This window comes from Pteropus vampyrus, unplaced genomic scaffold (assembly GCF_000151845.1).
Source record: "Pteropus vampyrus isolate Shadow unplaced genomic scaffold, Pvam_2.0 Scaffold81, whole genome shotgun sequence".
Taxonomy (NCBI): Eukaryota; Metazoa; Chordata; class Mammalia; order Chiroptera; family Pteropodidae; genus Pteropus; species Pteropus vampyrus.
Window position 1 is genome coordinate 1,524,326 of NW_011888862.1, and position 13,750 is coordinate 1,538,075.

At 41.9% G+C, this 13,750-nt stretch overlaps 2 protein-coding genes across 6 annotated transcripts in view; both read left to right on the forward strand.

Moving 5' to 3' along the window:
* Positions 1 to 4,880, forward strand: part of MSL3 (MSL complex subunit 3) — a 17,529-nt gene extending 12,649 nt beyond the window's left edge. For all 5 annotated transcript variants that reach the window (XM_011362908.2, XM_023532281.1, XM_011362906.2 and 2 more), the window contains one exon: positions 3,082 to 4,880. In XM_011362908.2, coding sequence (XP_011361210.1) covers positions 3,082 to 3,181 — 100 coding nt within the window. In that variant the 3' untranslated portion in view covers positions 3,182 to 4,880. The remainder of the gene's footprint in view (positions 1 to 3,081) is intronic.
* A 4,093-nt stretch (positions 4,881 to 8,973) lies between these two features.
* FRMPD4 (FERM and PDZ domain containing 4) overlaps positions 8,974 to 13,750 on the forward strand; it is a 755,715-nt gene continuing 750,938 nt past the window's right edge. The window contains exon 1 of the mRNA XM_011363039.2: positions 8,974 to 9,190. The gene's annotated coding sequence lies outside the window, so the exon portion shown is untranslated. The remainder of the gene's footprint in view (positions 9,191 to 13,750) is intronic.

Genomic DNA, 13,750 nt, shown 5'->3' on the forward strand with positions numbered 1-13,750 from the left:
CCCCCTAAAATCATAATTCCACTACTAAGAAATGAACATTAACGTTTTGGTATACACTTCTTGCTATTTTTTTCTATGTATTTACATAATGATACATATTTATATCGTGTATTTACTTTTTTCCAAGTGTTTCATTGGACTCGTTTTATGGCTTGATCCTCTTCAACATGATATGTTATTCTCCTAAATCCTGGGATCACGCCCACAAAAAGCTTCATGGGAAAGTCAGAGACCGGGTGGCTTTAGAACCTCCATGTTGGTTCGTTGTCACCGTTTTCTCCCATTTTCTGTGGATCAACTCTTGAGGTGCCAGAGGGATGGGAAGCTTGGGGATAGGAATGTGACACTTGATTAGTGGCGCATCTGCCCGCTGGCCTGAGAATGTCAGAACATGTGTACTTCTTCCGAGGTTCCAGATGTTGACATCTGTGGGTGACAGAGGGTTAAGGCATAATAACAGAGCGTTGCTTCGTGCTTTTCCCAGGTCCTCTCCTGGAAACTCGTACCTGACAGCTACCCTCCCGGCGACCAGCCACCTCCACCCTCCTACATTTACGGCGCGCAGCACTTGCTGCGGCTGTTCGGTAAGAAGCCCTGCGCCTCGCTTTCTTCGTTCCTCTTTTTTTTGGGGGGGGGGGGCGGTTTGGTTTTAACAGTTGTTAACTTATGTACATCTTGTAATTTTGGGGTCTAAGAAAAAATCATTGAAAGGTGACCTGTTCAAAAAAAAAAAAAAAGACATAGCTGCCTTCCAAAAAAAAAAAAGAATCTCAAATTTCATAAAAATTGTGTTCGTAATATTTGTATCACTTCTCTGTCTCTGTGTTCAGTAAGAGCTTTTCTTTTCGTTTGATGACGTAGGGTGTAATTTCAGTTCAAATAAGGCTACACAGAGTCCCAGACGATCCTCGAGTGTGTTTTACTCATCACCAGATTCTGCCGATTGTAAATGGTTTTGCTTTTCTTTTTAATGCAGTGAAACTTCCAGAAATCCTTGGAAAGATGTCCTTTTCTGAGAAGAATCTGAAGGCTTTACTGAAGCACTTTGATCTCTTTCTGAGGTATTTTTGTTACTTGGTCAAAACTTACCTCTACTGCCTTATCTGTGACTTTTCTGAATTTGTCTTTAAGGGCTGTAGAAGCTAGCTCTGATATTTTACATAGTAGCAATAATTGCCTCAGTATGGTTGATTCTAACTGTAATTGTAACATAAGGGGTTTGGGGTTATTTCATTTTTCCATAATTTATCTGGTTTCTGAGTCAAGGGTATTCATTTTATGGGGGTAAAATTTTCTGTGTCACTAGAGGAATCCAGTCAGATAACCTTGTGAAAAGATAATTTTACAGCAGAAGTGATTGAGATCGATGATTTAATTTTATATTTTTTATTCAAGACTAACCTCAAGTATTAGATTTGTCTTTGTCGTAGGTACATAAAATACTCACATTTACAGTTTGGATTTGGGTGTTTACTTTAGAGTTAATAGGATAAATTACCAGTAGTCTGTGTTGACAGTTTGTGAATTCAGAGAAAGGTATTATTTTCTTTACCTGACATAGCTGCCTTCTAAAAAAAAAAAAAGAATCTCAAATTTCATAAAAATTTTATTATGTCTTAGGATCATTTGCCCCAAGCCTTGCCCTCCCTCCACCACCAACCACGCTGTGGGCCTGACCTCCTTTATGCCTGTGGCCCAGCTCTGTCTCACCCAGATGTCTGTTGACCAGTTTCTCTCCTTGGTATTCAAGGCTGGTCGTCACCCTGGCTCACCCAGCTTGTCCTAGCAACCTGGCTTTGGTTCTTCCTTCTCGTTAAGGGGGTGCCGGTTCCTTATGGTCCGGCCCCAGCCTCCAAGAGCTAATCAGGTCGGCTCTGCCACAGGGTGGGGAGTGCTCCAGCAGAGAAATCAGGCTTGGAGTTTTTAACAGATACTTTCGTGTAGGCATTTTGGAAACAGTGTCCGTGAGTGGAATTAGACTTTATAACATTTTATTAGAAACAATAAAAATACCCTCTTCCCTTCCAGCCTCCCCTCAAACAAACCCACAACTCTATTTGGCATAAAAATTGTGTGAGCCGAAATCAGATAATGCCAATAAAACGTGAAGAGGTAGCTGTAGCTGCAGGTCAGCATAGGAAAGCCTGCTAATTTTGAAGTCTTTCCAATACCAAAGAGAAATTAGGGTTTTACGAAGTAACTTAGAAAGATTTACAAATAAATAAAGTAATTGGCTTGGAAAATGTATCCAAAGATGTCAACCAGAGAATCAATGGACTCAGCCACTAACAAGGGTGCAGTCAAAGAAGAAAACGTTCGCTCTTACAAGCATTTTGAGTCAGTTTTTCTAAAGAAGGTACTGCAGAGGTTTATCCTTAAAGTTTTAGGAACTTGGACAGATGGGAGGAGGCTGGGGAAACAGATATGAAGCTAATTAGCTTACTAATTAACATGACCCATGTGAGAATGTGTTAGCTCTCCATGGTGAAATCTCTGACCCTTCAGAGTCAAGGTAGCACGTGTGTTGTAGACTCTTGAATGCCCACATCGTAACGTTCGTTGTCAGACAGGTCCGTCTTGTTGATGTGTTTTGATACTGTAGGCTGCAACTGTAACACCTGTTGGTGTGGCAAACGAGAACACAAAATGCCCTTTACTAGTTACACCATTCTATTTTGGTGTAACTTAGCCCCTATGAGCATTATGAATTTCTCAAGTGACATTCGCTGAGTTTATAATCGATTTTTTATAGTTCGTTTTTAAAACAGGAAAATGTAGAAATAGTCACTGGGGCCTCTTTTGCACAGAAGTGTTCGTATAATCAAGACTGACACCTAGTGGAGTTTCGCTTCTGTGTCTGTTTGTACACTTCATAGTGAAAGGATTCTGATGAGACCGTGATTACCGTAGAAGCTCGACACGTGCAATGAAAGCGATCAGTATACAGAAGTGAAGATTATATTCACTTTTCTCCCTGGTACCAATCAGGGGAGAAGTGTTGCAGCGGCTGGGACTTAGGGCGCCGCTTGCTGGGGTTCAGCCCTTATGTGGTGCTCATCGAGACTGTTGTTTTCTCTCCAGGTTTTTAGCAGAATACCATGACGACTTCTTCCCGGAGTCCGCCTACGTCGCCGCCTGTGAGGCGCACTACAGCACTAAGAACCCCAGGGCGATTTATTAAAGTTTTGATGGCTCTGGAAGAACAGCTTTTCTGTCTAGCTTCGTGCTCTGGGTCCCCAGTGGAGAACTGGGGAGACGGTGGGCCTCCTTTCCTGACAGAGCCGGTGGGGTGCCCACCCCAGGGGCCTCTGGCAGAGGTGGGCCCATTTATTTGAGTTACTTTACTTACATACTGTAGTTATTTCTGTTCAAGAGTACGTCCTTGGTGCCCGAATGGCCTCCAGCATCTGAGCCTTGCCAGTGAGCACGGACGCCATCGCTGTTTAGGCTGTTTCTGTAGACGTTGGAGTCGTTACCAATAACCGTGGTTTTTTAGTTATTTGTTAGCACTAAGCAAATTGTTTTGCAAACTGTTTTCATTCTTACGATGAGACTGAGCAACTCTGTCTAACAAATTTTAGTTTTGTTTGGAAACTGCAAAGTAGCCCCAAAATATTTTAGAGGGAATTGATATTGATGGCAAAAGAAAATTTGCAGCTATACATTTGCTCGTTACAGTTGTTTTTCTGTAAAATCTTATTTTTGGTGCTCTAAAAAAAAACATTGCCTGACTTGTTTGAGATTTTACTGCTATACTTTGTTGTGTAATGTCATGGTTCCCATTCTGTAAAACGTTATTTTTGGTGATCTAAATAAAGCAGAGCCCATCTTGTTGGAAAGAACCAGCAGAGAGAATATTCACTCTGGCCTGGTCCTCCTCATTGCAAAGGAACGGTAAGGTAACCCAACCCCTTGGCTCGTAACTTTTTATTTCATTCTGTTTTACCTCTGTGCCTTTACTGTTAAGGCCTTTTGTTTTCCTTCCCTTCTTTGATCTTGCCTCACTTGGTTGCTTGACTAGAAGGTGGCTCCTGGATGTTGGTGCAGCTCTTTGCTGTCTGGTCGCCACCTCTGGGCTGGGCTAAGGCCAGTGCGTTCATCCTCCGCCATGGCCGGCTTTCGGTCTAGGTCACCCTTCTAATCCTCGTCCTAGTCCCTCACGTGCCTTCCCCCTCCCCCAGGATGTTTTAGGAAGTTTTAACTCAGTCGAAGGGATGTCAGCACCACACAAGCCTTGAGTGGTGCCTGCCTTTTTCTGTAGCTCAGCTCGGCTGACCTTAACTCCAAAAGGCCACCAATCATGAACAGGGGCCACAGGGAGGTTTTTAGAAATTTGTAAATGGTCACATCAAAGAAACTTCTGCATACACTGACCGGTGAGAATCAGAACCACTGAATGGGAGTAGACGCCATCGTAGTGCAGTTAGCTGCTAAGTAGCTCGGGATTTTGGTGTCTAGTCTGGAGTGGCCTTTGGGCCCACGCTAGTTGTTGTCTCTGGTTTTTGCGGTGCCTGTTCAAACCCGGTGCACCCGTGTGCGCTCCAAATTGTTGGGAACGTGTAATCAGGAATTCATGGCCTGGAAAAGAAAAACGTGTCACAAGAATCTGCTTGTTAAATAATATCTCTAATGAAATGAACATAGATTGTCTCTTGGAACATATGTATGGTTATGTACCTCGAGATTGCAATGAATTCATTTTCTGATAATGAAAAATTATTTTCTTCCCCCAAAAGCATTTTGTAATCACAGACTTCCCTTTAGCTGATTGTTTGCAGCTTAGGTTGATTTAAGTAATGAAAATATCTATTGTATGTTCATAATTTTTCAAATAATTCATCGGGTAAAAATAAATGTCTAGACCATCCTTATAAAAATTATACATTATTCTCCTTTTGCCAATTTTTAAATTGTTACTCTCCTAAACTTTCACACCTTGCAGTTGAGTGTCACATTGTTGATCTTTTCAGTCATTTTAAGATGAACTGAAAATAATATTTCATCACCTTCCCTATCAAAATCTTATACTAAAACCCACCGAATTGTACACTTTTAAGGTGAATTTTATGGTACATGAATTATATCTCAGTTAAAACAGGGAGGTCTAGGTATTGGCTATGCCTAAAAAGAAAAATATACCGTGACAGCCCATTTTGGGGAACTTAAAAGGCTGTTTGCTTCAGCATTCCGGCATGGCGTCTTCCACGCGTCACTGCCCGAGGCCTGCCAAGCTTCCTTTCTTACTCCGCTGAGTTCATACTTGACTTGCGGCTGAGAAAATCTAGTGCTGTGCCTTCATATAGTTTCCTTCGTAAGCAAATACGGAGTTGACAGATCATCACATTTCTTTGACTTCTATATTCTGCATGGCAGGACGTAAGGAATAAGTATATGCTGATGTCATGATGTAAACAAAAAGGTTAACACAGGTTAGTGAGAGCAAACATAGTATGAATTAAAAATAATGCCAGTCATAGGCAGTTCATCTTAGTAAGTCGTCTTCATGTTTTAGCATTTCCTTTGCAACATCAATCTTCATCCTTCCAGCAGGTCACGAAAAACCATAGGTAGTAAAGTGCTCGACTGTGCTTTCGTATTGATTTGTACTTTACTCGCTGATGTACAGCCTTCAGTGGAATGATTTAATAAGTCATTTTGGAGATCTGCTTTGGTACAAGGTAAATTACAGCAGCCTGAAGGTTCCATTTACTGCTCAATCTCCACTATGGTAAAGGTGACTTTTGAGACAATTTCAGGTCGTCGGCTTCTATTAGTTGTCCATGATTATCCAGAAAATAATTTGGGGCGAGATGATTTGTGAGCTGTATGGAAACACACCTATTCGTGTCAGAGGATGAAGGTGGTTTAAATGTTCAGGCAGTACATTAAACTGTCTGAAAACCAAAAATGCTCTTGGAGGGACAATCCAGTAAGATTTTCTTTTGATAAACGATAGTTCATCTTTTATATTCTATGGCACATAAAGCTTAACCAGTCATAGCATTGAAACTCTTTGTGAATTTGGTGGGTCATAAGAAGCCACGGCGTAGAAGACAGATTGAAGAATGTTTCTGAGTCATTACACACATGTGTACGTACCGTGTCCCTGTCCCTAACCTTTGAAACGTGAATTTCCAGCTTCTCTTATCAGGAGGTGGGATCTATTTTCCTTCCCCTGAATTTGGTCTGGATTTTTTTTTTCTTCCTGTTTGGGGGCTGACTTTCAGTAGATCACATCAAGGGAGTTGCTCTGCTTTGTAGGACACCCTGACCAGTCTGGTTTGGGGACTTGCTTCGGCCAAGAAAATAAGGCATATGTGATTCATCTCCCTCCTCTCCCTTGGAATCCTGCTGAGATGTGAACAACTCCCGACTAACCCGTTGGCCGATAAGAGGCGGGTTGCCCAGTTTTCTCGCCACCCATCCAACAAACAGTCGACTGCCCGATATGGGGGCAAAACCACTTTCAACAGCCAACCCCCGCCTACCAACCAGCCCACTTAAGATGTAGACAAGCCAGCCAAATTCTGTCAAGCCTAGCCGGGGTTCATAGAACCACCCAGTTATACTGTTGATCGATAATACATGCATATTGTTTTAGGACACCGCATCTTGCAGTGGTTATGCAGCAATAGGTAACGTTGCAATGAGCCTTTGTGGTGTTTTGCACCCCATCTGTGGGACTGCTCACACTTCACTGCCTTGGCTGAATTAGCTGAAATCTTGGCATGTTTGGAAGCCATTAGCTAATCGAGGGGACATCTTACCTGTTCCTGCTACTGCTCAGGTAACAATAAAGAAAAAGGATAGAGACAGCAACGCATCTTAGGGATTTTGTAATCAGCGCAACGTGAGTTTTATTTGTAAAAAAAAAAAAAAAAAGTTCGAGATCCCTCTCATTCTCTGCCTCTGAGAGGAGACCATGCTCTCCCTGGAGCGTTACCCCTTTCCTAATAAACTTTCCTTTTAACTCTAAAAAAGAAATAAAGCTTGAGAAGACAAGAAAATAACAAAATACCAAAATACATTTTCACCATAAAATTCACAACTAATTATTTTGTAAGATTTGTTTTCAGCCCCTGTTAAAAAGGAAATATTTTGGATTTGGCTAAAATTCGTTTTCCTGTTACCTGGATCTCTGTCCCCCGCCCTTTTCCCAGTGACAACACAACCCTGAGTGTGTAGTGTGGGTTCATAGTGTACACATGGAAGTCATTGCTCTCATACTCTTCATGTTTTTGTCATATAGAATCATGGTTACACATATACAGAAACACGTGTACATATACCTATAATATGTACATATACATAACGACGTCAGTTTGTGTTTTTACGTATACACATTTAGTTTAATCCTTTTAACTGTTGTTTAAGAACCTATCACATGGATATAATACCCTCTATTAATTCTGGTAGCATTGTTGGATATTGATGGCTTCCGAGTTCCCCCATTAATAGCGCTGCAAAACAGCGCTTGGATACAAGGATACAGTTCCTTGTATCCAAATACCAGTCTTTATCTATGTCATACGACCAGAATTGCTGGATGTTCAGACACAGGCTTTTTCACATTCTCTAGAGTCTAAAGTCACCCCATTAGACAGGGACCCGGCTTTATAAAAGTTCCTGGGTGGCAGGTTTCAGGGCGGTCGGCTTGTGGGACAGATTTATAACACAGGGAGCTAAAAGAAAAGAAAATCTGGATTAAAACTGGAAAGCATTTTGAAACATTCTCCACATTACCTCATCTTACATCGCCCCTCCCTCCCAGTGTTTTTATGTGGCGTTGGGAATTGTTATTTGGTGGTGTCATAGAAATTAGAAATAAAATAAATTTACAGTAGTAAGAAGCAGGGTAGGAGGTGATGGTCTGCTCCTAATAGCTCACTAATTGGTTTCCAGGGGAACAATTAATGACATCATGGAAAGATGTCGATTGGTCATCCAAGGAATATTTCAAATTTTGTGTTGAATGGGGCAAATGATCCCACGTTAGATCATTTCTGAGGGGTCTCAGGTTCATTATTCAATAAAGCAAACCAGTCCTTTGGGTTTTTCTCAACTGAGAGGTCAAGTTTAAAAACCTGCGTTTTACCGTGCGAAGACATGTTAAACATACCCCATGGTGTAATCAAGGTTAGGTCAAACAACATTCTCCCTGTAAACAGGAGAAAATCACCCTCGTTGCTTAACCAGTAAGTAGCCGAATGTCCTTAGATTTTACACATCCCCTGTCTAAAGTGAACTAGTACACAACAAGCCTGTCCCCATCATAAATGTTCCCAAGAAATTGTGTGCACCCTTTGCCCTTCGGGTTCAGTCCAGACCAGCTGATCACACTATGATGACATCATCATCACCCTATTGTTTTCCACGTGTAACCATATTTGAGAGCTGCCTGAGGTTTTCCGATTTATGTCCGGTTACATTACAGATGCTCTGTAATGCAGCTGCTTTTAGTTTAAAATTCTTCTAACCGGTGATACGAATTGCTGGTTTGCAAAGGTAATAATAATACTCTATCATGCATTTTGAAAAGAAAATTGAGGAGAAATAAAACTATTGGAAAAGTACATCTTGTCCTCAAAATTTCCAAGCCCAATCAATCACAAAATCATGATTATAATGAGTAGTAGAATAATATCAATGAAGTAAAGTGCTTGCTCCCAGAATCACTCTAAAAGGAATATCTGAGGCTAGTTTTTCAGTTCTATCCTTTAAGGTTTTTGGAATGAAGGCTCTGGTTTTGGAGATATCCAGCATATTTTGTACACTTGAGGGAAATTTTATAAAGAAGTTTCAAGGTGTTGCCAGTTTTTCAGGGATTATCTGGCAGCTCCAAATCCACCGCTCTCTGCTCTGCTGTTTTTCTGAACATTGGGACTCTGCACACCGCGTTTTCCCTACGGCGGCTGCTTCCAGCTTTTGCCAGCAGAGGGCGCTGGAGAGGGAAGCCAGAGGAAGCGGGAAGGGGCTTCATCCTGACTGGCTTGCTTTTCCTGTCCTGGATGCAATGGCACCTGGACCTGGCGGCAGCAACTGCTTTCGGCCTCCGCCGGCTTCACCACTTCTAGAATCGGCCTCCTGGGAGGCGCCTCTGCCTCCGAAGCCGGAGCCTTAGCTCCGAAGGCCCCTCGTCTAAAGCCCTGGGCCCAGCAGCGAACGGGCAGCGGCGCTCCTTCCCCCACAGGTATCCATCCACATGTACTATAAACATTTTTAGAGTTGTTGATACATTTTCCAACTTGTTTTCCCGCCGAATTATTGTGGTTTACGCTCTCACTGGTTGTGTGTGAAAATGCTTCTAGACAGCCCTCTCCCATTCGGTCGTTGTTAATTAACTCAGCATTGTCTTTGACGGAGTTTTCCGTTTGAAACTCTGGGATTCAGTGGAGATTGGTTGCGACAGAGGCCGTGTGGCCCACCAGGGCTAAAAAATGTCTTATCTGTCCTTTCCAGGTAAAGTTGGCGAGACCTGATCTGGCTTTTCAAATGTACTACGATCGTGCCTTCCTAGTTTTCATATTTTCAGAGTTATTTTTCGGTAGCTGTCGTTAGGTCCCTTTTAACAGTCATAATTTATTTAGAAGGCATTTTCCTCCTTTTTTATCGATTATATTTATCAAAGGTGATCACTTTTATGTTTCGTTTAGAGAAACTTGCTCTTGGATTAATTAATGCTATCTTTTTCTGTTTTCTAATATATTCATTTTTATGCTTTATTTTCTTCATCCCACTTAGACTTACAAATCATTTTCTAAAAATGTTAAGGTAATTATCAATTAGTCGTATTAATATTATTAAACCCAACAATCCCCATTTCTTTTAAAAATCACATGATTCTAAACTAACATTTCAGCCCCCCAAATAAAACCAAGTTAAAAACTAAAAGGTACAGACACACAAAACAATTAAAAAGAAGGGAAAAATATCATCCACCGTCCACCGCCACAGATAGTTGCTTATAATCATTTTGGAGTTTTTTCTTCTAGTCTCCTCTTTGAGGCACCTATATTTCAATGGTTACTCGAAGTCACTCTGTTTTTTGAGATTTAAATTAAATTTGCCTGAGCCCCGCTTTCCACTCTCCATGGGAAATTTAATCTTCTGCTCCAAGTTTCTGTGACTTCAAGGGGACTTTTTTATTCTCATGTCCAGACCAATATTTTCTTTCTTTGCCTTCCTTTCTTTAACCGTTTTCCCTTTTTTTTTTTCTGGGAGTAGTTATCAGCTTTAATCCTTTGATCACTAGTCAATGACAAGTTGCGTCTCCTCAGCAGACTTAAATTCAACGACTATCTTTTTGGTTTCTGTAAAGTCTTTCTCCTGACCTGTTTTCTGCATAAGACAAATAGAATGGGAAAAAATGTTTCTTCGAAGATGAGATTCTGAAACCCCTGATACTGAGAAGGTGGATTAAAAAAATAAATCTTTTCAGAGTTTAGTTTATACTTTGTGTCTTATTGCTGTTGCCAGATGATTTCACTGTCTTAGATGTTTTTCTGCGTCTTACCTGTAGTTTAGGAGACGTGTTTTTCATCCAACCTGCTCATACCGCCATCTGAAGAGAATGATGTTTCTTGCTTTTAAGATACAAAAGAAGATGATGGAGTTGGCTTGTTTTAGAACTATTTTTAAATATCTTGAAGTTTTGAAATACTAATTGGAACATCGGAACCTGAAGTTGACTAGGCGGTTCGCTTCAGTGGCGTTGGCTGGGGCCATTTCCGGGGCTGCATTCAACTGGGCGCTCAGCTGGGCGGGGATGTGCAAGATAGTTTCACTCAAGACTGGTACCACAGCTGCGGTGCCTGCTACGTCTGGGGACTGGGGGTGATAGACTCTCCACATGGTGACTCAAGGCGCCAAGAGCAAAGTAGAGCTGCCAGGCGTCTTCTGCCACATTCCGCTGTCAAAGCAAGTCACAGGGTTACCCCAGATTCAAGGGGAGAGAAAACAAACTCCGTGTCTCGGTGGAGAGAGCAAAATGCAGCACAGTGAGGAAGGGTTCTTTGGCAGCCATATTTGTAGAGACAATCTATTAAGACTTAATGTAAACCCCATTCTTTTACATTCAGGAAAATAACCTACTAGATATGGCAATTTTACACATCTGGTATTTATTGTGTCATAGAGACAGCGAGGGTAAATAATTAAACGTCTAATGCATCACTCAGTAAAGGGCCAGATAAATAATTTAGGCTTTGTGGGCCATACAGTGTCTGCTGCAACCTCTAAATCTCCTCCATTATAGTGAAAGCAGCCATAGACAATATATATATGTATATAAGACAGATAGACAGGGCTGGGTTCTGATACGTTCTTCTTTACAGAAAACAGGTGGTGGGTGGGATTTGTCCTGTGGGCTGTATTTGGCTCCCCGCTCCCTCCCTGGTCTAGAGAAATAGTACTTTTCCTACATCCTAAAGGAATTTAAAACTAACTATAGGAAGGAGATTTCAGATTAATGATACCTCATAAACTATCTGAAACTAACTAAAGTTAATGTAATAATGAACACGTAGCTAGCTTGTCCTTGTTATTTTTTTTTTTTTGCTAACATCATCACAAGCTGATAGCATCAAGCTCCATGTGTGGAACCTGTTTTATCACCTGACAGTGATAATAGCGACACGTCCTTTCTCCCTGCTTGATTGCCGTTGCCTTTTCGATTCTATAAAATCATTTCATGTCCTCAGAGGAAGGGCGTTTGATAATGTGAAATCCTATTTGGTAAGCAAGAGGCAAACAGTGGGATAGTTTATAGTTTATTTTTGAAATACGTTTACTAGTTTATGTTCCCTCGACTCCAGATATTTGAGTTCTCGGGTTCTTAATAATGGAGCAGAAGGAAAGGCGTGATTTTAAAACCCTCTCGACCACTTTTTGCAGTGAATGGTTTTTTTTGTGCTCTGCACTTTTCTGTAAACCCTCCGCATCTCAAATTTCATCAGCGATACATCAGTGCTTTATGAGGTCACAATGCGGTGTGTCTTTTCACATCCATAGATGTCCATAGGTGGGTAGAAATTGTGGAGAGCTTTTCATCAGTGTGCATGCCGTTTAAAATGACAGGAAGGCCCAGGGAAAATAATGTCCATCCTCAGCACCAAAGACACTGCTTTTCATTTATTTTTAGGTATATGCGTTCTATAAATCAAATATACCGTTCTTCTCATCGCTGCGTTATGGCTTATGTTAAATCCAAAGAGAAGTATTTGTTTTTGAAATTAAAATAGGAAAGCTAAACGATGGATAATCATGTCACCTGCCCTTTACAACTCTCAGGGCCGACACTACAGTTTCATTGTCGTTAAGATACTTTTCTCCCTGCTCAGGAGACACTAGGATGTAATATAAAGACTTGCTGCCTTTGGGCCATGTATTGACTGACAGGCCCCACCCTTCGGTAAAAGCTAATGGGAAAAATGCTGCCTTTTGTGATTCTGTCCACACAGTTTCCAGCTCACCACCAGCTTCAGGCTGTCACCCTCCCTCTCCTTCCCCCCAGGCCACAGAGGTGGGAACTTCAGGCCCAGTTCCTGGTCTCTGGCCCCCCCTGGGAAGTGCAGCAGAGGTTTGGAGAGAAGGGTGTGCTCCACTGGGGGGGAGGGGGGTCGAGCAAAACCGCAACCCCCCCCCACTGCAGTCACTGCTACTAAGTGCCCATTTTGTAAGTGTGGAGGGATTCGTTTAGCTGCCTTTGCAATCCTTGTCTGGATGCTCACGTTTGATTAAAATAGCATTGGGTGTCCATTCAGTGGCTTCACGCAGGCAACACGTGCAGTGTTTAGATTGTAGATGGCATTAGAATAGCAGTTGTCGCCTGAGCTCCTCCTGCTCCTGCCACAGAAAGTCCATCTCCTCAGCTCTTGTGCCCGCCACGAGTCTCTCTGGGATCTGTCTCAACAGTGAAGTAACAATAAATGGAAGCCATTTCTAGCACCTTTATTTAGAAGTGGTTTTTGCCTTCCTCTTCGGCCCTTTCAAATCTATGCTTCCTTTGTATTTTCAATTCATGATTTTTCCCTCTGAGCAGTCAGCCTGAGCGTTGGCTCCTCCTGTTTGACTGAGTGGGATCAGGTTTCTAGAACCCAGCACAGAGCCTGGGTCTCTGGGAGGAGCCATTTTTCTTTTCTGCTTCCTTGAGGAAAATCAATCCACAGAGATGCGAGATTTTATTCTATTCCATCCACCAGCCAGCTGACTGGCACTTTTTTTATACATATGAAGTTACCATGCTTTGGGGTTGTTTCTCTACATTTCCTTTCAGAATCATCTCCTTTGATTTTTGTCCTATTTCCTTTTTCACCATCTGTTGAAATATCTTCTTTAGAGATACTGAAATCGAGACATTAAATATGTTTGGGAGGCTGATGGCTGATGTTAATGATAGAAGGTTTGAGAAGGCGGTCAAGGACCCACTGTGACACAGACTTCAGTTGTCCCTTCTCACCCATGGTTTCACCTTCTACGGTTTCAGTTACCTGCAATCAACCGTGCTCTGAAAATATTAAATTGAAAACTCCAGAAATCAACAATTCATACGTTTTAAATTATGCCCCATCCTGAAGAAGGTGATGAAATCTCACACCATCCTCTCCATCCGGCTGAGGACAAGACTCATCCCTTTGTCCAGCGTCTCCTAGAGGCTTCGCACCCCTTAGTCACTTAGTAGCCATCTCAGTTATCAGATCGACTGTCGCGGTTTCGCAGTGCTTGTGTTCAAGTGACATTTATTTTACTTAAT